We start from the raw sequence: 25647 nt of genomic DNA on the forward strand, positions 1-25647 counted from the left end.
GTACCGCGTTCCGCGCTTCGCGTTGATTCCGCGCCCTTTCCGCGTGTATGAAAATAAGGCATTAATTTTATATCAATATATAGCGATTTGCTTTACGCCATGTGAATTTACCAAAGTTTTCGAGTACGTACTTGTAAAATGAGGTTCACCTATTTCATAAAATAATTATGTTTTTGTGACTTGTCAGAGTGAGTTCTGCGGGATTACGTGATCTAGGATATTTTTTCTCTCTTTCCTGTTGCTAAAATAAAAGGTAGGAATCACGTAATTCTTGTACGTTTGTTTGTTGTAACCCGGTTTCAATTACAGAATGTTGCTTATTCCAGTTTCATAATGTTGAGCATACTCAAATGTGGACGAAGCATTGTTGGAAGGCAAGGTGTTACTAACGTATGTTATGGGGAACGCCTCTTTAACACAACTGCGGCAAGAAAGCCTATGGTTAATAGCGGTTATATTTTTCTAAGAAGGATTCCAAATCAGTTAGGGAAGGTAGGCGATACATTATAATTCATCGAAATTCCTCTAGGTAATACCTATTCAGTGCAATTCAATGTCTTCATTGATTATCTTGTATGGCAGGTTCGGGGATTATTCAGACAAACTGGCAGCATTGCTCTAGGCTATGTAACAAAGACAAATCCTAAGTCTGACAAAATTGTAGGCACATGGATGCTTACGTGCAGTGGCATGGTCCTTGCAGCCGTTATTTTAGGTACATTGGGTTATATTATATTTTATTATTGTATACGCACTGTTATTAAAGTCATTGTAGATGAAACGTACGGAAAATAAAAATGCGTACACATATCGAATAAGATTTTTATTAGAGCAGGTGGGTACTGTTTGATTATAGACTAAAAGTAACAATAGGTGATAACGTGTATCATTTCAATAAAAAGATTTCTCTTTAAGAGAAGAGCAATTAATCGGTGACCTGCCCCGTATTTCAGGTGGCGTAACCAGACTTTCCGAATCTGGTCTGTCTATGGTCACTTGGAAATTGCTGGGAGAAAAGATGCCCACTTCGGAATCCGATTGGGTTGCAGAATTTGAGCTGTACAAACGGTATCCTGAGTTCAAGCTGTAAGGTTTCTACATTCAAGTCAAGCAATGTGAGAAAGTGGATTTGTCTTGATATTATTTTTTTATTTATTAGAATGAATCGAAATATGACTCTGGAGGAGTTTAAACGTATTTGGTGGATGGAGTACGTACACAGAACATGGGGTCGATTAATCGGAGCAGCATTCATAGTTCCAGCAGTTTACTTTTGGTCAAAGGGAATGCTGAGACCGACCATGAAGGGAAGAGTCTTGGCATTGGGTTCTCTCATTGGCATTCAGGGCTTAATGGGATGGTACATGGTTCAGTCTGGATTAGAAGACCGATTCCAGGGTCCCGCTGATGTCCCCAGAGTATCGCAATACAGACTAGCAGCGCACCTTGGATTGGCGCTAATACTTTACTCGGGCTTATTGTACAATGCTTTAGACCATTTGCTATCTGCTAAGAAAGTATCGATCGACTACTTCAGTGCTGCGGTCATAAACACTAGGCAGATCAAGTCACTCAGAAGATTTCGATGGGTGATTTACTCCTCGAAAGGTCTAGTTTTCCTCACTGCTTTATCAGGAGCAATCGTGGCAGGATTGGATGCCGGATTGATTTACAACACTTTCCCACGCATGGGAGAGAAGTGGATTCCGGATGACATTTTAGCACTTTCTCCGCCATTGAGGAACATTACCGAAAATCCTACCACTGCTCAGTTCGACCACAGGTTAATGGTGAGCAGTTTGCGTAGCAACCAAAATCAAGACGGAAGTATTTCATTAATTCTAATAATGCTTTTTTTATATTTTAGGGGTACCTTACTTTAACATTACTGACCGTTATGGGTGTAGCATCGCGCAAACATAAGTTGCCTGGGCGTTGTAAAACAGTTATAAAGATTCTAATTACTGCTGCATACCTTCAAGTAGGACTAGGAATTACAACGTTGCTTCTTCACGTACCGATGAATCTTGCAACGATGCATCAGTCTGGAAGTCTTCTTCTTTTGAGTGCTGCAACGTGGCTCTGTCATGAAGCAAAGCATTTAAAAAAATTGCCAAAGTAATGCAACTCACGAGATGTACAAGTATCGCATGTCAAGTTAGCTATTTGCAAAGGTCGTTAACGAGAACGACAGCCTGTGAACATGTCCGTCGCATTTTAACATGTAGTAGGGGGATCTCAGGATTCCAAGTATATGGATATTTTGTTTCACAACATTGTGTTTGTTTTATTTGAAAATGCAGTGTTACAATGATCGTTACTAGTTGAAGTTACCCTATGCCAAAAGGACAACAGCTTTACCGACTTGATCATATTAAAGCAATAATCAAATTTCAATCTGTAGTTTGGGAAATGGAGGCATGACTTGCATCGTTCCATAAAGAATTATTTAACATCTTGTGTACCTTTCTACTCTATCCGATAGTCTTTGTGATTTTCCATCTAGTCTATCCAATACGTGAATCGTTAGTCGCCTTTGTTGGGCTCAATTAAATTCTTCGATTTCACACACGGAGAGCAGTCTGTCTCTTCCGTTAAATCTGACAACTGTTCTACGTCCTTAACTTTTAAATAGAATTAAGTCGTAATTAATTTTCCTCCGGCAGAAAAGTCTACCGGTCGCGAATTATTTTCAATCGGCATCGAAGGGATGAGAAGTTGAATCGTTTACATGATTTAATTGGCAGTTCATTGCAATTGTCCTATGATCACCTATTATCTGATTTCAATAGCGTGCGCTTCGCATATTGGTCCGGCGTGACGACAATATCAGGCGATTGCTAATTCGCCACGCGCTTGAAATTGCACTTTTCTTCTTTTTATTGTAAGTTTCTTTATTTACATACTTGACATAGTTTCCTTCGGTTTGGTGGCTCAACGCACGTTTCTTGTATGACACTTTTCCATGAGTATTTCTGTTTCGTTACATCAGAATCATATTAAGAATGTATAACGAAGGGCAATTCTTTTCCTTCGGACTCTATGTAACTGAAACCGATATTATATTTTCTGAGCAACATATTGAATATAACTGAGAAGCAGCCATTAAACACTGCAATCGGGGCTGAGATATATTACGTTTTCCATGCAAATACCTTTGTACATTGTTTTTTTCTCAATATAATCTACACCAATCCCTTTTCTTTGTTATACATTCAAGCAAAATGGGTACCTATGTCATCTCGTCCCTTCAAGTCGCAGGAATCTCCAACCCCTTGATCGGTACATGTTCAAATGAAATGGTGAAATTCTTATAGCCAAATTGACTGGTGTCCTAGGTCGGGTTGAAGGTTCCCGCGTAAAAATTAATCAATAAATAAAAATCGCTCATGCCCGTTTATCTTAGCCGTGGAGGTCAATTGCATCGACGTCGTGTATGCAAATCTCGTTCGCCTCGTTTCCACGGAATACGCGTGAATAACATCTCCGAAACCGCCGTTTATAAACCGTACGTGAACTCCCATCGCCAAGGTAGTACATCAAGGAAATGCATAAAATATCGAATATATATACACGCACAATATATTATAACGATTCGCGTTCCACACAAACTGAGTTCCAAACGCACTCGACGGATAAGATTCTTCTGTTAGAAAAAACGCACCGTTATACAATATACAAACGAGAAGTCACGCTTATAGAAAACCGATAAATAAGCAGGATGTGCGTATCGAAGTTGCCTTGAAGCTCAGTTTGACAAGTGGAATCTGTGACAGGCGCGAAGTGTGCACGCGTGCGTATGTCATACACATATTTACATACATGTACGCCCGACGTACAGGTTCGACGATTAAAACGTAAGAAAAGAAAACGGTTATCAAACTACTTCGGTCGTTATTGTTATAATAGCTTAGTCCCAAAAAATTCGTCCGCACAGGGCGCTGCGTTATTTAATGTTATATTACTATTATTATTACGAGTACGCGACGGGCGTAGCTGAAGTCATTCTCAGCCATTAATGCAGAGTAGTGCGATTAACGTCGTTAGGCCTATTAATGGTGATTTTCAAACCTCGTGGCAAACCTCCGTTGACTTTTCGAACCAATTTCCTTGTGACCAAACTTTCGGACCCTTCTTAATTTCTCGGTTGTGTCATTTGCGTTGAGTAATCTTGCACGACTAATCGCAATACCTGGGAGGAAGGATTCAACGACTTGGTAGGCTTGTCTCAGGCCCTTCAGAACTGTAAAAATACCTTGACTTCGATCCACTTTAGGCAGCGTAGAATCGGAACGTAATCGCCTGCTGGCTGATATGACGCCAATATGTTAACACGGTATCGCGTGACACACCGTTCAACTTCAAAAGTAGAAAATGTATATGCAAAACGTCCGGTCTTCTGTAAAAACCTCAGTCAGCCCTATTATACATTGTGAGTGTAATAGCGCCAAATAGAATCCATGTCGAATTTATAAATAAGCTACTTTTGTATATGTCGTGATAGATAACGCGATTGAATTTCACCACAAGTAGTTTAGACTTCCCACGTTAGGCAGAAAATCGAAGCATAGTTAACGCATGTCATAGCTAACTTACCGACACATGTTTCTGACATTATAAATAGGATTTGTTATTCGTTAAATTGCACGGACGATTGATACCACGTCAACAGTCGGTAATAGGCAGAACCATTCCATAATTCAGGTTTCGGTTTGATATCACGAGCACAGTTCTATTTCGCAAAATCAGTTAAGTCAGACGGATCTCGCGAATCAATAGGAATGTGCCAGTTGTGTGAATTATCAGCTCGAAACGAAAACCTGTATGACTTGTTTCACGTGTCGTCCCGTTCAACTAGTCCTCACTGGACTGTCCTCGGTTTTCTCAGGATTTACAATGACTTGAATAACGTAACCTTGTTGAACCTTTGCCTCCTCTATATGCATTTTGTCCCCCAACAGTTTGCCACCAAAGAACCATCTCTGCCGGGATGGCTCCAATCCTTCTTGGCTCTAGAGAAAAATTACAAAAAAAAATTATATGACTTGATAATTCATTGATTCTTATTTCCTTAATCAAAGGGAATCGTACCTGTAATTTTTTCTTAGCAATCCCAATAGTGTCCTTACTGTATACGGGTAACTTAACGTCTCCCACTGTGGTCGATAGTCGAAGTTTTAGTGTCATTTCAGTTCCACCGTCAACAGGCTCTAAAGGAGTAAAAAAAATGTTAGCTTATGTATGCTGGATACATGTGATTCGTGCTATCAAATAACTTACTGCTACCTGAACAGTCAGCCGGTGAGTCTCTACCGCTGTCCTCCTTGACGATATTGATAGGGTACGATAGACAGTATATGGGGACTTGATATCTTGTTCCCAACTCATCATAGCATTCCGTTAAAAACCCATTAGGCACTGAAATGTTTGCTCCATCTAAAATGGCTTGGGCCAGTTGATAATCTTGAGCTTCCGCAGCTGTAGCTCCAGCTCTTAGGGCATCCCATATTTCCTTCCTCCCATCGAATGCAGGTGCCGTGTCCCAGAATTCGTCTCTCTTGCTCCGTAATTGACCTTCGGTTAAAGGTACGTCCGACTTCCATCTAATTACTTCATGGCACAGTGGATGATTTTTCCTTGAGTTACCTGCATGGCATTAGCAAAGGAAAGAAATTTCATACTTTAGTACATAGCTTGTCAAGTACAAGAGTGCACGTAAACAAAGGTCAAGAGTTATGCAAAATGAGCGTAACTTTACGCCAAGGAAATAGACGAACAAATGGTGCTGCACCTTTGACCGGTCAACTACGCAGTGCATAGATTTGTACACAATTTACATCAATTCGTGAATCTAATCGTGCACCATTAGTCAAACTATGTGGAACAAGACTGTACGATATGTCCTCGATGTGGGCCACCTTTGGCATCGCACGAGTGGATTGCAAAGCGCGATAAGATCGCCACCGCGAGTATCGTTCTCTTTGGCATCGAGTTCGGATTATCGAGCATGACAAATCATGCAGAGCGCAAAAACAGATGCACTGAGAAAACGGTGGACTAGTTCCAAGGTTAGTTGACGTTAGGGGTGCCTTCGGGCACGCAGGACGTTTCCTCGAGGTTCTCACCGGAGTTCGTTCTCGTGGAGTTCGCGGAGGTATCGTCTACGGAGGCGTTTCTCGTCCTCGTGATGCCTATGCAGCCTCCCATCGTAGGCGGCTGGAGTGACCAAACATTTCACTGGAATTTAACAACACCTCGCATGCCATCTTCGTCCATCTTATCTCTGGCGATTTAAATCTCTGCCGAGAGGGGCGCTAGGATCCTAACCTCTCTCAACGCCACTCGTGTAATCCAAGATGGCGCCACTGCGCTTTTGCGTATCGGCGCGTGACGTCCTTCCTACTGCGTGCGTAATATCGGAGTAATATTTTCATGTTTTTCTTCTGTGTACACGTGTGTACATGAGTTTGCACGTAGTGTACATATACACGTACGACGCACCTGCGGTGCAACGTCGGTGCATTTGCCAACGCATTTGTGCCGGTTTCGCAGTTTCGGGTAATTTGTTTGCACACATGTGAGGTCGCAAAGGGTTAAACTCCAAAAGTCACGTGGAGTAGCTGGGTACACGGATTTTTTTTTACGCCGGATTTAATTGTCAGTCATGTTGTATTCATCTCCTTGATTTTTCTTAATGACATTTATTCTACAGATTTATAGGGAGATTAATCTTGATTCATTTTGGACATCCTAATCAGGGCTCGAGCAGGGTCTGATAAGGAGACAAACATAACATCATACACCTGTTGTAATGGCATCACCCACCAGTGAGTTATTTCCCAAAGATGTGTTCTCGACCATGGAAGATGATAATGCAGTACTCGCAAAATGTCAAAGCATTGCATTGGGTTAGCCTTGTTATTTACTTTATTTATCGATACCTGCTTTCCAGATTTAGAACAGCAGTTTGTTAGTAGTTGATATACATTTATTAATTTCCTATTCTTGTAGATATTCAAGAAGGGCGTATTAAATTCCTTGCTGTTGTCAACGAGCTGGAACATTTTCTGACAAATAAGGATGTCAACTTACGAGAGAAGGGAGTCAGAATTCTTTCTACTACATTAGGTCTTTTGCCTACAGATTTTTTTAATGAATCTGAACTGGAATTTATAACGTTATTTTATTGCGATAGAATGAAGGATCACCATAATATTCTGCCTGCTGTGTTTCAAGGAGTTCTATCAATTGTACGTTCATTTATGTTGCATATCAAAATAGTAAATTAATAATTACAAATTAATTGTAATATTGCAGGTACAAATGAGTTGCCTCCCACAAAATGCACCTCATGGTTTACTTACTGCCTTGTTTCAACATGTACAGTGTCAATCTCAGATAAAGCAAGACCGAAGAAATGTATACCTCTTGTTTAAAACTCTGATTCAGAAGAGAGGCGACAGCTTGAAAGCTATGGGAACAGAATTTATTTATGGTTTCATAAGTTTCATCGATGGAGAACGTGATCCTAGAAATCTCATGTTACTTTTTAATATAATTCCAATCTTTGCAAAAGAATTTCCCATTGGTCAGCTGACAGAAGAGTTATTTGAAGTCATCGCCTGCTATTTTCCCGTTGACTTCAATTCCGTAATTAACACTTGTAATTAAGTTTCTACACATTGTTCTTACAAAAATGAAAATTTAACCTAATGTGACAATTTTTCAGTCTGGAAACGAAGGTCGTGACATCACCCGTGATAGGCTTGCCGAAGCACTGGCTCCATGCCTCTATGCGATTCCAGAATTTGCAGAATTTTGCTTACCTCTTGTAATCGATAAGTTAAACTCAGCATTGAAGACAGCCAAATTAGATTCTTTGACATTGCTGAGCAATGGAGTTTCTACATTTGGAGCAAAAGGGTGTCAACCCCACTTGGATGAATTGTGGCCACTCATTAGAAGAGAAATCATGCCCGGAAATGATTTGGAGTTAAAGAATGCCAGTCTGAAAGCTCTAGGAAAAATCGTCGAGACTTTATCTAGTACCGATTTAGACAGAGAAGAATTTATCGAGAAGATCTTGACGGATACAAAATCATCTCTGTGTGATGTGCAATTAAGCCTCTTTTGGCCTGCAGAAAAAATACTGGAAATTATAGCTAATACAAACAAAGAAGCGTGCGTACAAGTGCTTCGAAGCATTATTCCATTATGCCTTGGACAATACTCAACGAAAACATCTTTTGTTGATAAAACTATCATAATGGAAACTATAAATAATTTCATAAGAATTTCTGATGCTTTCGGATTTTCTATCAAAAGTGAGTTAACAATAAGTTTACTTTACACTTGATCACATTAACTACTTACATTATTATTTTGAAGGTGTTCCAGAATTGGCTTGGACAGATTTACCGTTACTCTATCTAAATGAGTTAAATACTGAGGCTGAAGAATTGCAGTCAAAGGTATTACAGGGTCTGATTGCACAAAAATCTTATTTAAACGATGTACATCGTGCAACTTTATATGAAGTCATTTGTAAAAAAATTGATTTTACCAGTAACGAGGTGGAAACAGTATGTTGCTCGTGTCTCTTGGCATTTGCTACATTGTACCCAGGTGAAGTTTTAAATGTCGTGACTGAAAAACTGTCCATTGATGTCGGTGAGTTGACACTGATTAATGTAATCTCTACCGATCGATGTCTGTTTAATAGACTTTTTTTATCTTAGAAGACATAACGGTGCCAATACTGACACGCAGGTTGAAAGCACTTTCTATCGTTGCTAAAGTACCAGAAATAGGACATGAAGTTCTTCCAAAAATTGTTGCTGCTACAGCTGCGCGTGATGTCGAACTGGGCCTTACAGCATTGTCTTGCCTGTGCAGATTAGTTGCTGAGAAAAATGGAGGTCATTTCGACATTAACAAATATCTCCATGATAATTGCAATGTTATCGAAAGGCTACTCCTTTCGGAGAGCGGTGACACTTATGAAAGGTTGCACTTAATTTCAAAGATTTGTCGATCGATTGTAAGACGACTTGATATCGAATCCCAGCAGGCAGTTTTAAATAAGTATGGCACCCTTGTAAATAAACGTTCATTAGAAAGCAGTGTCATTTTACTAGAAGGGATAATAACACCCTTGCGGCCAAATGTAATTGTACCAAAGATTGACGAGTTGCTGAATAACTTGTGTAATTTAGCCATCGAAAGCAGCGATGTCGACTGTAAAAATACTGCTTGTAAATTGATTTCTGTACTTATTAACAAAATGGCCGAAGATGAACACATTGAAAAACTGTTAAACCGTTTGAGAGAGCGAATCATGGAAATCTTAAACAACAGCGATGCCAGTATCGAAGTTACAAAAGCTGCTGCTACTTTACACGTCTGGCTGACAAAAGCATTAATTATGAAGGGGAGTCGAATTTCTCAAGACTTATTGAACTATGTAAGTAACAAACCGATACACATATCGTTGCACTCGTTACATGGTATATCAAAATGATTAATTTTTTTCCAGCATATCAGTATCCTTAAACACTCTAAAGTTGGTTTAGATGCTGCAAAAGAATTCCAAATATTAACAAATAGACAAGAAGATTCCTTAACGGAGGAAAACTTCTGTACGATTAGGATCTTCTTCAAGCAGAGGATATTTCAAAACCTAGTTCAAGCAAGACACCTCTTTACATCCGACTCTAGAGAAAATTATTTAATAGCTGTAACGCATTTGTTAGAAGAAGTGCCCACCGAATTGCTTTTCATGTACTTGAACGAGGTGAGTTATCCTATAATTGCCTAGATGATCCTTATCATTAAAGTCTTCCTAAAATATTCCTCATTACTTCCAGCTAGTCTCACTCCTTCAGGAATCTCTTAATTTACATAATACCCAGTTAGTTCTGTCGACTCTGATTGCCTTGAAACTGTTGCTGGATACTAATAACGAGATCTTCGCCGACCAAGTACAAAATTTTATTCCAAAATTGTTGAATCTCTCCACCTACAAAGAAATGGTTAGTATTGAAATAATTGACATAGCCATGATTATTCACAAGCTCACTTAATGTTCTTTCCACTTCAGAACGTTAGGATGGCAGCTTTAGAGTGCTTAACGAGTTATTGTACATATCCAACCAGCGTGATCATCGTTTACAAACCAGACGTACTAGAGAAGTTACAAGAAACAATCGACGATCGAAAAAGATTAGTTAGAAAGGTCGCTGTTAGAGCCAGAACGCGCTGGTTCTTGGTTGGTTCTATCAGAGGCTCTAAATAATTTCTATTTTATTACGTTTTTTAAGCGACTCGCCTATGTACTGTTCGACCCAGTACCACCAACACAATAAAAGGGAGAAACAGTAATTCCATTTAATTAATCGAACCAAAGTCACAATTTGACAAGCTCTTTCAATCTAGCAGGAATAAAATTGTCCGTCCTTGAGGTAAACTTACACCTCGGTTCCCGAGCCTAAATATCAAGGTTGTGATTTTTCCCGTGTACAGAATTTTATTAACAAGGGTCTGTATGCTTCTCTGCCATGCGTAAGATGAATTTCCGCCGTTTATGCCTCACGTAATACTGCGGCACTCATCGATAATCAAATAACGCATTGATTACCGTAATTGGATTTAAACTTGAAAGCCGGGATCGCCACCAGTGCGCCGAAGACATGGGTGACGGTAAGGTTCTTCCGTACCTCGCGATCTCCAATATTTGGGAATCGAGGATTTCTTGGTGATACTAGTGGACTGGGTTTAAACTTCATTCCAGGAGTCGCTAAAAACGGAGCGTACAAGTACGAGGATGGAACGAGATACGTCGGCGACTGGAACGGACGAGGGCTGAAACATGGAGCTGGTTCCTTAGCTCTGCCTGACGGAACTCGTTACGACGGTGGATTCCAAAATGGATTATGCTCAGGACTCGGTGTCATAGTGTTCCCAGACGGTGCCAAGTGAGGTTCTACAATACATGATTAGTACTAAGTAAAATAACGATGGACGTGTGACGTACTTTTCTGTATCCTCGACGTCATTGCAGGTACGAGGGTGAATTCATGCAAGGATGGTTCCACGGTCATGGAGTTTTCTGGCGAGCTGACGGGATGAAGTTCGAAGGAGAATTCCGCGGTGGCCGAGTGTGGGGCCTTGGTTCGTTAAGTTCCCTGTAAAATAATTATCCAGATATTAGATAATATGTTTTAATTAATTGCGCTCGGTGCAGGCCTGGTGACCTATGCGGACGGTTCCCACGGTTTCCCGAGGAACGAAGGCTTCTTCCAGGATTGTCGGCTGGTGCGTCGTAGACGCTGTCCCGACATCGTGCAGAAATCGCAAAAGATATCGATGATGGCTCGCACCCAGTGCAGTTAATCAACCCGAGGTCCCCGCATAACGAATCTCGCCCTTGTGGAATTTCAACTCGGAGTGATTCTCCGGTGTGTAAGAATTGGTAGGCTCCGAATAAAGAGATTTCAATCGACGATCGTTTCTCTGGATGATGCAACTTTCCCGATTATTAAGAATACTATGGGTAGTTCAGACACTTTTCTAGGCGATTTGATTCATAATTTTGTTTGGGGAATTTTTTAAAACCGCGCGTAAGCGGGGCTACGAGGTTTCCGGTAGATGGCGCCACTCTCGATTCAACTGGCGTACCGACTGAGGTTAGGGTGGCTAGTTTCTGTACAAAAATTCAACATGGCGGATCGAGGTCCTCTGTACCTCTGTCTGTACGACCAAATTCGGATCCGGACTATCAATTTACAATTATATCTCGAGTAACCGTCCAGGTAATCGACGCGATATATATATAACGCAATAGGTTAAAATATGGCCGAAGCCGCAGATGCATGATACATGTATTCACCAGGTTATAAATGTCCTTTAACTTATACGTAAACGCGTCATTATTTTTAAGGAATAAATAACCCGGTGTTTGCGTTCAAAGTTCCTTCAACTTAACACTTTAATATCAAATTTCTACCTGGATTCATAATTTTCTATTTAGAAATAAGAGGGTGTAATATACTTTGCGCTCGCGTTGAAAATTCGGGACGTACAATACGTTGTAATATACACGTAAAAAAAATTGAGGTATATTACGTGACGTATTATACCTACCCAACCCTGCTTACAAGTACACGGCATCTTATGGAGGATCGATCCGCGCGATGGGGAATTAATTTAACGAGTGGTATTAACTAATATATACAAAGGTATGTACAATTTAACACGACGTAATACTAGATTCGCCTGATTATCCCAGGTTGGGTCTTCTGCATCTCCTAGATGAGCTCGAGAACAGCGGCCTAGGCTTGTAAAGGTCGTCGCTCGAGTATCTCTGTGCTTTCCGCTGCTTGCTGGAAGGATCGAATCGGAGTTAGAGTCGTCTCTGGATCGCGCGACGCCGGATATACCCGATCCTACTGGACAGGGTTCGATCGGCATCGAAAGCGGTTTTTTAAGGGCGAGGTTATGAGGAAAAGTCGCGATACCTCTTCTCTTCCTTGAGGGGATTCGCAGGAACCTTCTCGCTGGAGGCCGAGACGTCGCTCTCCGGGCTCAAGGGCATCACGAAGCTCTCCCCGTTCTGCAGAGTCTGGGGAGAAGCGACGTTCGGGTTGGACCTCTGCTTCTTGGGCCGGCCGACTTTTCGCCTCTTGACCAGGGGCAGGCCACCCTCGTCGTCGGCGGGAGCCGCCGTCTCGCGAGCGTCATCCTCCTCGGCCGGCTCGCCGGGGACGACGCGGGCCTGCGGGGGACTGGCCGGTCTCCTCCTCGGCAAGGGCGGCGCCATGCTTCGGGGTTGAGGCGACACCACCCGGCCCCCCAGACTCTCTATCATCTGTTCCAAGCTCCCGCCCTCGCCCCGCTCCAGGGACTCGACGAATCTCGAGAACCTCGACGCCCGACCGTCGTCCTCCTCGAGGTAGAGGCAGTCCTCCCGGTCCTCTCGATTCTCTCGATCCTCCGGATTCTCAGGATTATCCGGGTTCTCCCGGTTCCCGGGCGACGCCGGCCTCGAGAGGGCTCGTTCCCCCTCCGCGGGCGCGGGGGACGGCGCCGTGGACATCCCCGTCGGTGCCAAGGACCACCCCTCCGTCGGCCCGTCCAGGATGACGATCGCCGTCTCCTCCGGTGTCAGATTCGCGTGCTTGTCCGGATAGGGCTGGTCGTACTCCTCGTCGGGGATCTCTATGATCTGCACGCGCTCCTCGTCCGGCACGGTCCGGACGTCCTCCGGACTCGGCCCGCGAGTTCCCGGGACGGTGGAGCTCGGTCCCGCGTCACCGCTCGAACGACCTCCGCCTCCGCCAAGGGCTCCGGATCCAGAGGATCCCTCCTCGTGGGAGGGCCTCCCACCTCCGGACGCCCCGGACTCGGGCGCGCCCTCGTAGGAACTCCTGCCGCCCGCGGAGCCGCTCGACCCGTCCCGGTCCGTTGACCTCCGGTCGCTCGAGTCCCTCCTCCAGTTCGAATGGTCGTCCTTCGTCTTCTTCGACTTCCTCTCGTCCTCTTCCTCCCGGCGCTTCTTCTCCTCGCCTCTCCCCGCGTCCTTGGCCGACCGGTCTCTCCCTCGTTCGCGACCGCTCCTGGACTCCGGCTTCTCGCTTCCTCGGAACTGGGAGTCCACCTTCGACTCCCTCTTCCCGCTCGACTTCTCCGAGAGGGTCTCCGAGTCTCTCTTCTGGTCCTCCTTTTCGCTTCTCGACGTCCTCTTCCCCTCCGACCTCTCCTGGAGGAGGTCCGACCTGGAGCCGTTTCTACCTTTGCCGTCTCGAGACGAGTGCCGGTCGCTTCGCTTACCCCTGTCCTTGGATTCGCTCTTCCCTTCCTTGGAGTCGGATCCACTTTTCGTGGATCGGTTCTCGTGTCGATTGGAGGTGTAGCCTCTCGACGACGAGTCCTTCGAGTCCCTCTTAGGGTCCTTTCTTTCCTTCCAGGAATCCCCTCTGTCTCGATCCTTCGATTCCTTGCCTCTCTTCGGGTCTCTCCCGTCTTTCGTTAGCCTCTCCTTCTCGGTTAGTTCCTTCTTTTCCCTCAGTTCTCTGATCTTCTCTTTGTAGATGTCTTTCAAGTCTTTGGGCTCTTTGCTGCCGCTCTCCCTTTTCTCCGTCTCTCTAGGACGCTCCTCCTTATTTTTTCCCGAGGCGTCCTTCGTCTTTTCGCCGGAGTCGCGAACTTTCTCCAACGCGTCGCCGAATCGGTCGGTCCTGTCTTTGCTCCTGTCTTTGCTCCTGTCTTTGGATTTGTCGGTCCTGCTCGTCTGGCTGTGTCTTCTTCTGTGATCTCTGTCCTCTTTGAAACTCCTGGAGTCGGACCTTTCCTTGCTACTTTTCGACCTGGACGAGTCACCGTCTTTAGTTCTCTCCTTTTGTTCATACCTGTATTTATTTCCCGCGTCGGTGGCGTCTCGCGAGTTTTCCTTCGACGATAAGTTGCTCCTTGTACTCTTGGCATCCTTGCTCTCTTTCGTTTCCAATTTGTTACAATCTATAATAGTCTTGTTCTCCTTACCTCTCCACGTTTCACATTCTCCGATCGCCTTCAGATTGTCTTTGTTGCACTTTGTTTCCGGTTTATCCCTGTTGTCTTCCTTCGGTCCCTCGGGTAGAGGCGTCGACGCCTGATTCGAGGAACCGAAGTCTGTAACGATCGACAATCGGGAATCGGACGACACTTTACTAAGTTGGGAATCGTGGTTGCTGAAGTCAAAGTTGTCCCGTGAAAGTTCGTTGGAATAATCTGGACTTCTCGATCTGTGGCTGGTTAATTCCGATATTCCGGATAAATGCGAGTCGTTGGATACGTTGGATTCGTTGAGATTCATTATGTCGATTGGCTCGAACATTGGACTGTCTTCTTCTTCTTCGTCCGCCTTGTCATCCGTTTTTCCGGAGTTATTTAAAACGACGTGACAAATATTCTCAACCGTGACTCTTTGCGATACACCGGATGATTTTTCTTCGTAGTCGATTTGCCCATTTTCAACGGCGTTGTCTGTCTCGTTCTCGGCATTATTAGAGTTTGCTTCCAAAGCTTGTTCGTTATTCGATGAGCATTCTTCGTATTTGTCGGTACCGTTCTCGACGTCAACGGATTCCAGGGAGACATCTCTTAAGCTGTTCCTGTCCGATTCCGGAGAAACAGGATCCAGGTCTTTGGGCAGTAGATCCTTTAAACCACAGGCTGTTACTTTGTCGCGAGGTTTTGGCCTTTCGATTCCCAAAAATTTGTAAACGACGTCTTCGATGTGTGGCATAAAGGAGGAATAAACCTTTGGATTTACTACTTGGTCCACTATGCGTTCGACGCCGGCATCTAAGTACGGCGCATCGTTTATATGCTTGCGCAAGGTTTCTCTCAGTTGATTTTTGTTCAAGTCTGACTTCCATATCTGTTTTGCAAGGAACGTGTTCACGGAACCTTCCACTCTGGTTCGTAAATTCTGATATGCCGGCTACAACCAAGAATCATGAATGCATTAAATTATGTTCCTCTGAATCTCTAATGTAACAATATACAGACGCAATATACCTTTGTATCGACGTCGGCGATGCATTCTTTTCGAAATTGATCGAAGATTCCTTGTGACTTAACTTCGCCTACTATGTGATCAATGAGACGCGGGTCTCCAGCTAACAGCGTATTGCTCAAGCCGATTTCCATCTTTAATCGGTGTAAATAGACCAAGCTGTACGGAGCAACGACATATTCCTTTGGTTTAACTGCAAGGGCTCCTCAATATCGGATATTTTCACCTAACACATTCCAACTCTTACTCCGAGCGCGCTGCCATTCGTGGCCACTCTACTCTGCTTTACACTGTTTTTTTATAAATGCATCAAGTACGGCAACCTCTGGTGTATTCTGTGACCTTCCGGACATTGCAAGAAATCATGTACATTTTCTGAAAGGAACCTACTGCGCGAAGGGTAAAGGCAAAGAGGACGCCACGAGTGTCTTCTCTTATCATTAAAAGCGAGCAGGGTCGGTAAGCGTAGGTAAGCCACCACTGTCAACAGCTGCATGGTATTACCATCACGAGCACGTAAGCCGCCAACGTAAGTAACGTACGAAACCAGAGGGCGGCACAGGATGCGATCGCGCGACCCTGCCTCTCATAATGGCGTCTTCGTCGCATTCGTTAGATGTGAAGGTGCGAGAGAGACAACCTGGTCTTCCGACGTAGCAGGATATTTGCAGATTCTCTCGAAGATTTATCCTTCGTGTAAGAGCATGTAAAAGTTAAATACTGAGTTTACGTAACACAGTGTCCAGCACGACAGTGATTCGTGGTGACTATTGCGAATTGTTTTAGTTTAGACATTTTTTAATGAAGATACTCGGCCAGCATTCCTCGAGTGGAATGCGGGAGTTACGTGGCTCGGCCGTTAAATTCGATCTATCTACCCTTCGCTGTTTCTTTCCGTGCCAGAAGTGGAGAGGCCAATAGATGAACCTGCAAGACAGTCTCTTCTCCGAGGACGTGGAGTACGACGTGATACAATTCGCGGCCGACAAGAAACGCAAAAGGTACTTAGATCGAGCCTTATCACGATTACTTGCTCCCGTTTCCACGCTAATAACGTGACAATCTATCCATCGCTAATCGCTAATTTTTCTAAAATTAGGCCCTATCTTTTCCTCCGCACCATCAAAACGTCATCCTCCTGGAAGACGTTAGGAAAACACTTGGTCAATAGCCAACTTATCCGTTAAAGATGCATTTGACCATTGCTCGATCGGTAAAGCTTCGTCGTTTCCCTCGATAGATCAAAATGCAAAAGTGGCAGAGCACGCATTCACCCCAGCGAAGCTAATCATAAAGCAAAGGCAAACAATTCTCTCCATTACTCTCACCGATTTAGAATGATTTCAATACCCTGGCTTATCTTTCGATGCCACGAGAGTACGATTTCAAAGCGCCCGTTTATACCTTGACCTTTCATGCCTAATCGTTGACTTCTTTGATGTACCCGATTCATTGTGCGGACTGATTACATAGATTGTAAATTTGAATACTCGAGTTATAAGCTTTACCATGTGACACGCTCGTAATTATAACCGTTTGCAAGCAATAAAGGGATAATAAAAGCATATCTATCGTATCTGTCGTTACTTGTCCCACCTAAGGTGTGCGCCACTGCGGTGAGAATACGAACGAGCATACAATGAACTGTCTAAAATTGGAGCACATGGCGATTCACATGCCGTGCCTACGTTACAGTATTCCTTTTTGTCATTTGTTGGACTTTGCAAATGTCACAGGTGGACTTTCGACTTTTCGACGTTTAAATTTGCGCTCGCAGCCTCGCCACGAGGAAGCCAATAAGAGTGAAAGTGGCGTTACGTAAAACGTCGGGCTCCGCTTCCCGTCGGTTTCACTGGTTCACTGCCCTTCGGGTCTCTCAAGGTAGCTTTCCACTTTCAGGGCACTCGTCTTCCCTCCGGTCAACAACTACAGGCGGTTCTTGATCCACCGGCTCGTGCAGGAGAGGTTCCCGGAGGTGCTGCACACCTTCTCAATTGGCCAGGGTCAAGGCAGGAGAACCGTTGTCTGCTACAGGAGCGATGTCGTAAGGTGCTCTCTCTCGCGTCCCCCGGACACGGAGTACTTCTGGTCCGAAACCTTCGCAAAAGGGTCGGACCGATCTCGCGGAAGAACGAGGGGCTATTCCCTGGGAAATCGGTGAAAACGATTTCCTTCTTTGAGAACCGATTACCTTTCATTTCATACGATAAACGACAATAAGTAACTATCGGCCTTACGATTTCCCCGCGATTTCGATTATTAAAATCCAGGATTTCCCGAATGAACGACCCCTCGTTTCTCGGTCTGTGCGCGCACCAGGAGAAGATGGATAAATCGGAATCTTGTCATGTCTTTAGAGATCCGGAGTCGAATGGTGTACCAGGTGGAGGTAGCATTCCCTCGAAGGCGGCGTCAACCTGCGGAATGGGCGTCGAGGGAAGGCGATCTCCGTCGCCCTCTCCAGAGCACTCCCGGACGCGACAGGGTGAGCAACCAGGATAGGACCTCCTTTGGGGTACTTTCTTCTTACGACGCTTTTCCTTTCCGTGTCTTAGCAAGGTCTGCACCACCCGTTGGCATATACGTACCTCCAGCCCGAAGAACCAAGATCCTTCAAGAGGTCCCAACCGAGCGTTTGTCGTCGGAACCTTCCCCGTCCATTAAGTGAGTGTCCGTTGTCACTCCGTGAGTGCTTAAACGAAGAGACAAGAAACTTTTTTATGCTTATCTGGATTGAAACAATAAGCGTCTTATGATTTTCAGAAGCCGACAAAGGAGACCCGACCGAGCCGTGTACGTGCCCAGACATCGTCGAAGCACGGACGCGGAAGTGGGGCCTACGACACAAGACCCGACCGAGTCGTCTTCTACGCGGGATTCCTCCCGGACGACACGCGGCGACGACTCCAGGAGGAGTACGCGACACGAGAGGACCGGAACCCCGGTGGACGCGACATCGAGCCGGAAGGAATCGCCATTGTTGATCGAGGAGGTCCAGGGAAAGGATTCCGGGTCGCTCCGGGATCCTTCATCGGTGGAGGCAGATTTAAACCGCGCTTCCGACCGAGAAGGTGGGGGAAAGGATGAGGAGGCCACGGCAACAGCTGGGGAGAGTATTCAAGAGCCGAGGCTCGCAAACGGTGGGTCGACGTCGACGGTCGAAGGGCCTCGAGTGCCGAACGAGTCAAACGACGCAAACGACTCCAACTTGTCCAGGAAGACGTCGACTCGCCAAAGAGATCGAACGACCGTTGAGAGCCTGTCGAACGACTCCAGGATCGTCCTGAATAACGCGAAAAATTCCAAGGACGAGGCCAGCTCATCCGCCTCTCGAACAGCGGACCATCGGAGGAGGAGCGAGGAGGACTCGTCTCCTGGACGCGAGAGCATCAACGGGCTGGAAATCGGTACCGGGGTCCTGATCGTCCCCAGCGACACCCGGGAACGACTACCGGGTCACGGGACGACCTTGACGACGACGGTCGCGCCCTCGGAAAAGAAAATCAAGAAAGTCGAGAGGCAGAAGAGCAAGCCCGTCCCCCCGCCGTTTCCCGCCTCGAAAGTCAACCGGGACGAGTGCGACTGGGACAGCCTGTTCGACGACAACGGGGACTGCCTCGATCCGACCTTGATCGAAGAGGTTCGACTCTTCCTGTCTACGATTAAGTTGGAGTTAGATCGCCCGAACGGTTTCAAAGGAACCCTTGGCTTGTCGGAAAGCGCGGCGATTTATCGGATTTGGTTTTAATTTCTCCCTCTTTTTTCTTTTTTTTTCCTACTTTTCTAGCTCACGTCGACGGTCGGAGAGGTCACGATAGAGCAGCCGAAGAACGACTACAAGGCTTACGCGAGGCCAGTCGAGGTTTCGACGGACGACTTCGCCCACGTCGTGGAAATCTACGATTTTCCCTCGGACTTTAAGACGAGCGACCTGGCGGCCGTCTTCAGTCCTTTCAGAAACGGAGGTTTCGAGTTCAAATGGGTGGACGACACCCACTGCCTCGGGGTCTTCAGCAGTCCCCTAATCGGTACGTCTTTGAAAAGCAAATCGGACATCGGTCGATCGATTTTCGCCGGCAATGATGGCATTGACTCGCCTATCAGTTAATTCTTTACGTTTTAAACGTTTTAAACATTTAACGTCCTGCCATGTCGATGTCTTACGTTAAGTTGTCGGCTATTTCAATCGACGTCGATTGCTTTCGCGCAACGATAGGCTAGACATACGTTGTACACTGGGAGACATCAATGCCCTCCCATCCTGCACAGGCGATGCCGTATCTGCAGGGGAGTTATTCATGTCCGCCATTATACGTGTATAAAGTCCCAAAATGGTTTTCAGCTGCCGAAGTGTTGGCCATCGATCACCCCTTCGTCAAGACTCGACCTCTTAGCGAGGCCACCGCGTCGAGTAAAACGAAAGCCAGAAGAAGCGCCGAATGTCTGCAGCCTTACAGAAGCCGCCCGGAGACCTGCGCAGCTTTGGCCAGACGTTTGGTCACCGGCGCTTTGGGAGTTAAATTAGCTACTGCCAGGCAAGAGAGGGAACGCGAGAAGCTTGTCTTACGCGAAGCAAAAGGTATCTCCAGCCTCGGTTAAGGGGATGCGAAAGCGGCGTCGAAGAGCGTCTCGCTTATGAAACATCTCTCCGAACTCGATTCTAAACTTAACTATATAAATATAGAGGGGACAAGGAAGGTTCTGAAACTAATGGAATTTCAATTTCTCTTTTATTTGCAAAGCTCGTAACGATTCGGCACACCCTGTTCGGAGAAAAGTTTCATTAAGGATGTACCCCTCGGATGCCGCTTTCGCATCCCCTCAAAGCATCGATATCCAGCCGAGGAGTAAAAACTGTCGCTAATACGAATCTCCGGGGAAAATTATTTCCAGAAAAGAAAAGACTGGCGAACCAACAACGAGACGACGCCTGGGAGGGCGTCATCGGTGAAAAATAGCTCCCTTCTGTAACCTGAACGACTGGATCAACTTTTCCTTTCTTTTTCCTTTTCCCCCCACCTACGGTTACGTCAAATAAGTCGCTTTCACTTTTCCCTTTCCCACGATTGACTCTCGTCAGATGCCATTTTCACATCCCCTTAAGCTAACGATACGTCCTTCGTCGTCGACTAGAGTAACGCGTTCCTATCGTTGAATAACTTGTACAACGCGTCAAATGTAAGTGCACTTCGATCGATATCCACTTGTGTAAATACTTCCCAAGAATTTTATACGTGGACTGATCCTTGGATTGACTGTAAAAGAAAAAGAAGAAAAAAAAAAAGATAAAAACAGACGGAGTCGTTAACTATTTTTTTTCTTTTAAACATTGATTTCTAAATATTACAGGATAACGTATTGGTTTACATTGAAAAGTACATCTTCACGTGCCTCTAACGAATCCCTCGGATTAAGGAGCCACTTTTATTGGCGAAACATCGACTTGATCGGAGGGAATGAAAATTCTATAAAATCTACGTAAGGATTTTTTCCTTAAAAATGGACTTCGGAGTGAGACTGAGAACATCGGATAACATATTGAGTCATGATCTGACGATTCGCGGACAATTCGATGCGAATTTATTTATACTCGATGGCTTTTCTATAATGTAGACATCATATTTCGTAATTCGAGCGGACATCTTTGTCGTGGATCGTACATGTTTATCGAGACGTGCGATGCAATTCGAGACAATAAAATTAGAATATTGGAATGTAACGGATCGTTGCCTACATTTATATGCTCTACGTTTAGTTTGCATGATTTGTACCCTGTCGCCGGAAGAAATAATTTGAAATCGTTTAAAGGAAAAAAAAAAGAAAGAAATGTTAGTTTCCCAATTAATTGACTGACAGCATACTTGATACATAACAAAAAATTTTTTATCGAATCCATATGATTTCTTAAAACGCGAGCAATTATCGATTTACCGGCTTTCCTAGTGTTGGACGATGGGATTAAATGAGTTTTAATGTAAAACGTCCTAGTCATCGTTTGACATGCAAGGTGAAATGATGTATTACGTTAAACTATTGCGGATACGCCTTCCCAACATTGCACTGTATATAAACTGATCGATGAAACTGTCCGAACAACTAATGCAATGATGATACATAGCGATAACATTGCTCATTTTGTAAAAGTAAATCTAATAAGAAATCTTGAAGGCCACTATGCCATGCAGTTAAGCAGTTCTAAAATATATTGTACATACCGCAACAAATCCGAAGAAAAATTGTATTTTTTTATGTAAAACTGTTATCGATTGAGTGTACATACACAAGAGAATCTGCATCACCAGGTCCTAATCATTGCTTGACAGACACGTTATATTCTATGTTAGACGTCGATATGTGATCAATCGAAAACAACCTTCACTTTTAAAGATTATTAAAAATTGTTTACATACTTAATTAGTACTGCTCCTTTGCCTCGTTATGTCTGCCAGATACTGCTTCTGTTTTTCTTCCATTTACCACTTACCACCTTTCCTTTTTTTCTTTTGTTGTACCTTTCTCTGTTGCTGTCGTGGACCCGATGATTCAACTGCCGGACTATTCCGAACGTTCGGAGATGGTTTTGCTTGCATTTTAGTAATATCACTGTAACGGACAAGGTCACGTATATAATTAATAGTAGGCTATTCATGGACAATGTTCAGCTATCGTAACTCATTTTCGAAAACTGTTTATACCGATATGCAATAATTTTACGTACTACATGTCGCTGGCTCCTGTTGCAGCACCCTGGGTTCCTTTCATAGCTGAATCCCTATTTCTCCTATCCCTTTTTTTCCTATAGCCACTACGTTCATGTCTTGGCAACCATCTTTCAGGGTCTGGCGGAACATTCGGGTCATAGGTTTTAGGAAGTTTCCCTTTCCGTTTTCGTTTCTTAATCCTCTTCCTGATCAGATCAGTTGCTGGGGTTCTAAAAAGGAAGACAAAACATTAAGACACATCAATATGTACGTAGTCAAGAATTAATTATAAATTTTAAACCTGAAAATGTGACTTACCCTGGTGAAGCTTCCACTTTCCGCTTAATAACTTTAGTACCGATAATCCAGTTGCTACTTTCCAATGCATCCACATTGACAGTCTCTGCAAGGTCGTGCAAAGGAGGTAATCGTTTAGATAATAATTGGGCTCTGGCAGAATCGAATTGGGCATATGCAATAACCAATTGCGCCAAAATTTTAGTATCTGAAGGCGAAGCATGCAGCAATTCCTCCAAACTAGCAGCAACAACTTCGACTTCACCACTGCGCAAATGGAAATCTGCTGCTTGCCTCCAAAGTGTTTCGAGATTTCCACCCATTTCCTAAAATAAATGTTTTACACGTTAATTATTTTCCATTGTTAGCAATCATTCCATCGATGAAACTGTATAGATCAGTTTGAACAAAACATTCGAAGTTAGACACTTAATTAAAGCACCTTATTCTTTTTATAATAATTTACAGCATCCTTGAGAACTGATGAAGCTCTTTGACGATTATTTTCTGCCATATAAAAGGTCACAAGAGCGCTGACAATTCCTGGCAGTGATTTGTCCTTTTCGTTCAAGCTTTCCAGGACTTTAATTGCCTCGTGGCGCTCTCCATGATTTAAAAGCACCTGTATACAATTTAACTTCATTTGTAGTTGGTGCTCTCCGAAAGCGTGCTCGTTTATTATTTTTACTGCCTCTTTCGTCTTATCTTCCTTACTCATTTGCAGAGCTTTCACAAACATAGCATCAGATGTTAATTCAGGGTATTGAGTTGCTAGTTTATCACAGAGCTGCTGACATCGATCACCCTAAAATAATACAAACATAATTGTCATAATTTTAAAAAGCAGCCCAATGCGGTATACACTGAAGCAGTCACTTTGGATGAAAATTTAAAGCGGTGAATCTCACAAGGGAATAATAAATTATACCAATAACAACATTTTAGTACTATGTACCTGATTCACGTATAAAGCAAGTAAACATTGGTTGTACGCTATAGTTCTCCGTTGTTTAGAAGTCAACCTGTGCTCTAAACCTTCCTGAAAAGCACTTTTCATTCTCTTCTTACTATCAAATATATTTTGATCCTTGTTCAGAGTAAGTAGATTATTATTAGCAACTGCATTTAACGCAATATCCGATGGAGATGATTTAAGTGCAGCCGAGTACAAAGCTTGAGCTTCTTTCTCTCTTCCTTGCAGCTGTAGACAATAAGCAAGCTGAACTTTAATGATAGCAATTTCCTCGTCCACCTTTTCAAGAGGTACTTCATCCTCTTCCAATGATTCTCGACACATTTTCTCTGCCATTTTCAATTTATTTTCTGCTTCAATGAGAAGTTCTTTGCTCTCACATGTGGCCTGAGATACTAACTGACAGGCAGCATTATACACTTGCTCGTAAGTATTTTCTTTTAATGTAGGAACTTCTAAATCCTACAAACAAGTCATTTTGAAATTTCTTTCTCTTTGGACTAGATTTTATAAGGAAGAATACATACCAAACCTTCTGCTGCTAAATTAGCAATTACAGCAGCTAGATTGGTTTCTCTTTCATCTTCGTACTCATCATTAGAATTCTTAATAATATCTCGGTAAACAGAGAAGCACTCCTCGTATCTCTCCAGTCGGTATAAAATCTGTGCCTTTAGTTCCTTGATTCTTAAAGAAGGATTCTGAACACTGTCTACAACCTTAAGAGCTTCGGTTACTTCATTCAACCGATAAAGGGCATATGCCTTTTCGAACACCAAATTTCTGTAAGACGATAACTTCTTAGTATCTCAAATAAATGACGTAACAAATGTTATCTTCGTAATAACTTACGCCAATTGTTTTGGAAAGTTTAAAATCGATTGTAGAGCTTCTTTGAATCTCCCCAATTGAATGAAGCAAACAATTTTACAATGGAAAGCAGGCTCCTCCTCTTCGGAAATGGTAAGAACTAAATGAAACCAAAAAGATTCATTTAATTATACTATTCCATGTTTAACCATTAATCAACGTATCGACCATTGGAAATGTTTGAAATATTATAATTAAATTTAGTTATCCGCGACACGTGCACTCGATACTCATCCTACTGTAAAGCGAAGTGAGAGGTTATCTCACCAAACGGATATTTACACACGTCAGTTAACCTTACTCCAAACCATTCCAAATGATATAACACGTATCTCGTTAAACGCAACTAAGATCGGACATACTTTTATTGGCCGTTTTTAAAGCTCTCTCGTATTCGCTACTTTGGCCCAATTTATTTAACTCCGCGTAAAGAGAGGACACGTTACTCTCCTTTGTCGCCATATTGCCAACTGACTGCAACTGACAGCAACGACAGCAACTGCCTTCAACCGATAAATTTCGACATCTCCTAGAAACCCATGTTTTGATTAAAATGCGTGATACCCAAAATAGTTTCGATCCGAGGCACTTGGTTGCGCCACTGTCCACAAAAAATGAGTTACAGGAGTAGTATATCAGAGATCAGAGATGAGTAGCAACCAGAGATGAGTTGGGAGATTGCTCACGGGCAGGGTCGCGCGATCGCATCCTGTGCTGCCCTCTGGTTTTCTAGCGGTCGACATCTGACCGCAGATACCTGAAAAAGGTACCCTTGTACTTCTTTTGCATCATCTTATAATTACGGATTTTCCGTTAAGGTGACGAGAAAGAGGCAACCGGGGGGTCGGTTGATAAGGAAATTTTTCAATTCCTTTGCTTCTATTCTTATTCTCGTAGTTTTGAATTCCTTTCAATTCCGTTCCTTTCAAGTTTTTGGAGTGAATTGATAGGGATAAGATTTCGCTCGTTTTCTTGTATCGTCAGTGGAATAAAAGACAAAGGAAAAATCAGGTATTCAGTGGAATTAAAATTTTCAATTCCAATCAATTCCAGCCTTGTTACCGGGTGCTGACGTACGAAACCAGAAGGCATCACAGGATGCGATTGCACGCCCGTGAGCAATCTCCCAACTCATCTCTGGTAGCAACTGTGACCACAGAAGCTCGACGGGAAAGGTTGTTTTCTTTAAATTGGTCTCTCGAGTGAGTGGCTGCGATTTTTTTTCACAGATACAGGGTTTGAAGCTTTTG

At 43.7% G+C, this 25647-nt stretch overlaps 7 protein-coding genes across 20 annotated transcripts; 4 read left to right on the forward strand and 3 right to left on the reverse strand.

Annotated features, from left to right (window-relative positions):
• Positions 1-79: 79 nt before the first annotated feature.
• On the forward strand, positions 80-2455 carry LOC105700289 (cytochrome c oxidase assembly protein COX15 homolog). Of its 2 annotated transcripts, none has more exons than XM_012425994.1 (6): positions 80-253; positions 327-492; positions 583-715; positions 954-1086; positions 1160-1790; positions 1868-2455. In XM_012425994.1, the coding sequence occupies exons 2-6, from the start codon at positions 334-336 to the stop codon at positions 2120-2122; spliced, it is 1311 nt and encodes a 436-aa protein (XP_012281417.1). In that variant the 5' UTR covers positions 80-253; positions 327-333; the 3' UTR covers positions 2123-2455. The 2 variants fall into 2 exon arrangements, with proteins under 2 accessions (XP_012281417.1, XP_012281419.1); XM_012425996.1 differs by having other exon boundaries at positions 310-492; positions 1868-2122.
• A 407-nt stretch (positions 2456-2862) lies between these two features.
• On the reverse strand, positions 2863-6308 carry LOC105700290 (ubiquitin domain-containing protein 1). 3 transcript variants are annotated; one of them, XM_012425998.2, is made up of 4 exons: positions 6126-6308; positions 5287-5646; positions 5092-5210; positions 2863-5012 (listed from the first exon to the last, which is right to left on the reverse strand). In XM_012425998.2, exons 1-4 carry the CDS (start codon positions 6205-6207, stop codon positions 4851-4853), a joined length of 723 nt encoding a protein of 240 aa, XP_012281421.1. In that variant the 5' UTR covers positions 6208-6308; the 3' UTR covers positions 2863-4850. The 3 variants fall into 3 exon arrangements, with proteins under 3 accessions (XP_012281421.1, XP_023290258.1, XP_012281420.1); XM_023434490.1 differs by having other exon boundaries at positions 5284-5646; XM_012425997.2 differs by having other exon boundaries at positions 5281-5646.
• A 4-nt stretch (positions 6309-6312) lies between these two features.
• On the forward strand, positions 6313-10390 carry LOC105700285 (MMS19 nucleotide excision repair protein homolog). Of its 8 annotated transcripts, none has more exons than XM_012425990.2 (10): positions 6313-6406; positions 6759-6908; positions 7012-7250; positions 7318-7650; positions 7730-8324; positions 8389-8670; positions 8739-9463; positions 9536-9793; positions 9867-10031; positions 10100-10390. In XM_012425990.2, the coding sequence occupies exons 2-10, from the start codon at positions 6812-6814 to the stop codon at positions 10292-10294; spliced, it is 2889 nt and encodes a 962-aa protein (XP_012281413.1). In that variant the 5' UTR covers positions 6313-6406; positions 6759-6811; the 3' UTR covers positions 10295-10390. The 8 variants fall into 8 exon arrangements, 7 of the variants coding, with proteins under 7 accessions (XP_012281413.1, XP_012281408.1, XP_012281411.1 ...); XM_012425985.2 differs by having other exon boundaries at positions 6315-6406; positions 6713-6908; XR_001104119.1 differs by lacking the exons at positions 6313-6406; positions 10100-10390 and adding an exon at positions 6418-6624 and having other exon boundaries at positions 6713-6908; positions 9536-9542; positions 9649-9793; positions 9867-10005.
• A 298-nt stretch (positions 10391-10688) lies between these two features.
• Positions 10689-11500, forward strand: LOC105700291 (MORN repeat-containing protein 4 homolog). The gene is made up of 4 exons (XM_012425999.2): positions 10689-10698; positions 10790-10973; positions 11060-11169; positions 11243-11500. The coding sequence occupies exons 1-4, from the start codon at positions 10689-10691 to the stop codon at positions 11389-11391; spliced, it is 453 nt and encodes a 150-aa protein (XP_012281422.1). The 3' UTR covers positions 11392-11500.
• On the reverse strand, positions 11056-15822 carry LOC105700284 (biorientation of chromosomes in cell division protein 1-like 1). 2 transcript variants are annotated; one of them, XM_012425983.1, is made up of 4 exons: positions 15559-15822; positions 12516-15481; positions 12245-12380; positions 11056-11183 (listed from the first exon to the last, which is right to left on the reverse strand). In XM_012425983.1, exons 1-3 carry the CDS (start codon positions 15688-15690, stop codon positions 12278-12280), a joined length of 3201 nt encoding a protein of 1066 aa, XP_012281406.1. In that variant the 5' UTR covers positions 15691-15822; the 3' UTR covers positions 11056-11183; positions 12245-12277. The 2 variants fall into 2 exon arrangements, with proteins under 2 accessions (XP_012281406.1, XP_012281405.1); XM_012425982.1 differs by lacking the exon at positions 11056-11183 and having other exon boundaries at positions 11864-12380.
• On the forward strand, positions 11727-21970 carry LOC105700288 (coiled-coil domain-containing protein R3HCC1L). Of its 3 annotated transcripts, XM_012425992.2 has the most exons (9): positions 16155-16252; positions 16343-16557; positions 17456-17605; positions 17914-18041; positions 18112-18220; positions 18320-19196; positions 19344-19584; positions 19899-20135; positions 20450-21970. In XM_012425992.2, the coding sequence occupies exons 2-9, from the start codon at positions 16478-16480 to the stop codon at positions 20512-20514; spliced, it is 1887 nt and encodes a 628-aa protein (XP_012281415.1). In that variant the 5' UTR covers positions 16155-16252; positions 16343-16477; the 3' UTR covers positions 20515-21970. The 3 variants fall into 3 exon arrangements, with proteins under 3 accessions (XP_012281416.1, XP_012281415.1, XP_023290257.1); XM_012425993.2 differs by lacking the exons at positions 16155-16252; positions 16343-16557 and adding an exon at positions 11727-11810 and having other exon boundaries at positions 17456-17600; XM_023434489.1 differs by lacking the exon at positions 16155-16252 and having other exon boundaries at positions 16259-16557.
• LOC105700286 (signal recognition particle subunit SRP72) lies at positions 20857-25075 on the reverse strand. The gene is made up of 8 exons (XM_012425991.1): positions 24760-25075; positions 24380-24497; positions 24055-24310; positions 23510-23989; positions 22997-23359; positions 22576-22880; positions 22275-22487; positions 20857-22159 (listed from the first exon to the last, which is right to left on the reverse strand). The coding sequence occupies exons 1-8, from the start codon at positions 24857-24859 to the stop codon at positions 22030-22032; spliced, it is 1965 nt and encodes a 654-aa protein (XP_012281414.1). The 5' UTR covers positions 24860-25075; the 3' UTR covers positions 20857-22029.
• Between the last annotated feature and the right edge of the window lie 572 nt (positions 25076-25647).

This window comes from Orussus abietinus, unplaced genomic scaffold (assembly GCF_000612105.2).
Source record: "Orussus abietinus isolate OABI.00-Male unplaced genomic scaffold, Oabi_2.0 scaffold18, whole genome shotgun sequence".
NCBI lineage: Eukaryota > Metazoa > Arthropoda > Insecta > Hymenoptera > Orussidae > Orussus > Orussus abietinus.

Bases quoted from the DNA above. Each gene is read 5' to 3' on its own strand.
- LOC105700289 (XM_012425994.1), top strand. From the start codon at position 334: ATGTTGAGCATACTCAAATGTGGACGAAGCATTGTTGGAAGGCAAGGT. The intron at 716-953 runs GTACATTGGGTT...CCCGTATTTCAG, and splicing joins CCTTGCAGCCGTTATTTTAG to GTGGCGTAACCAGACTTTCC. The intron at 1,791-1,867 runs GTGAGCAGTTTG...TTTATATTTTAG, and splicing joins AGTTCGACCACAGGTTAATG to GGGTACCTTACTTTAACATT.
- LOC105700290 (XM_012425997.2), bottom strand. From the start codon at position 6,207: ATGGGAGGCTGCATAGGCATCACGAGGACGAGAAACGCCTCCGTAGAC. The intron at 5,211-5,280 runs GTAAGTTATTTG...TTACTCCTTTAG, and splicing joins GGCTGACTGTTCAGGTAGCA to AGCCTGTTGACGGTGGAACT. The intron at 5,013-5,091 runs GTACGATTCCCT...ATTTTTCTCTAG, and splicing joins TTGCTAAGAAAAAATTACAG to AGCCAAGAAGGATTGGAGCC.
- LOC105700285 (XM_012425990.2), top strand. From the start codon at position 6,812: ATGGCATCACCCACCAGTGAGTTATTTCCCAAAGATGTGTTCTCGACC. The intron at 7,251-7,317 runs GTACGTTCATTT...GTAATATTGCAG, and splicing joins TTCAAGGAGTTCTATCAATT to GTACAAATGAGTTGCCTCCC. The intron at 9,464-9,535 runs GTAAGTAACAAA...ATTTTTTTCCAG, and splicing joins CTCAAGACTTATTGAACTAT to CATATCAGTATCCTTAAACA.
- LOC105700291 (XM_012425999.2), top strand. The intron at 10,974-11,059 runs GTGAGGTTCTAC...ACGTCATTGCAG, and splicing joins GTGTTCCCAGACGGTGCCAA to GTACGAGGGTGAATTCATGC. The intron at 11,170-11,242 runs GTTCGTTAAGTT...CGCTCGGTGCAG, and splicing joins TGGCCGAGTGTGGGGCCTTG to GCCTGGTGACCTATGCGGAC.
- LOC105700284 (XM_012425983.1), bottom strand. From the start codon at position 15,690: ATGGAAATCGGCTTGAGCAATACGCTGTTAGCTGGAGACCCGCGTCTC. The intron at 15,482-15,558 runs GTATATTGCGTC...TCTTGGTTGTAG, and splicing joins TCGCCGACGTCGATACAAAG to CCGGCATATCAGAATTTACG. The intron at 12,381-12,515 runs GTATCGCGACTT...CGATCCTTCCAG, and splicing joins CCCCTCAAGGAAGAGAAGAG to CAAGCAGCGGAAAGCACAGA.
- LOC105700288 (XM_012425992.2), top strand. From the start codon at position 16,478: ATGAACCTGCAAGACAGTCTCTTCTCCGAGGACGTGGAGTACGACGTG. The intron at 17,606-17,913 runs GTGCTCTCTCTC...TCATGTCTTTAG, and splicing joins TACAGGAGCGATGTCGTAAG to AGATCCGGAGTCGAATGGTG. The intron at 20,136-20,449 runs GTATCTCCAGCC...AATTATTTCCAG, and splicing joins TGTCTTACGCGAAGCAAAAG to AAAAGAAAAGACTGGCGAAC.
- LOC105700286 (XM_012425991.1), bottom strand. From the start codon at position 24,859: ATGGCGACAAAGGAGAGTAACGTGTCCTCTCTTTACGCGGAGTTAAAT. The intron at 22,488-22,575 runs GTAAGTCACATT...CTTCCTTTTTAG, and splicing joins AAAGTGGAAGCTTCACCAGG to AACCCCAGCAACTGATCTGA. The intron at 22,160-22,274 runs GTACGTAAAATT...TGTCCGTTACAG, and splicing joins ACAGGAGCCAGCGACATGTA to TGATATTACTAAAATGCAAG.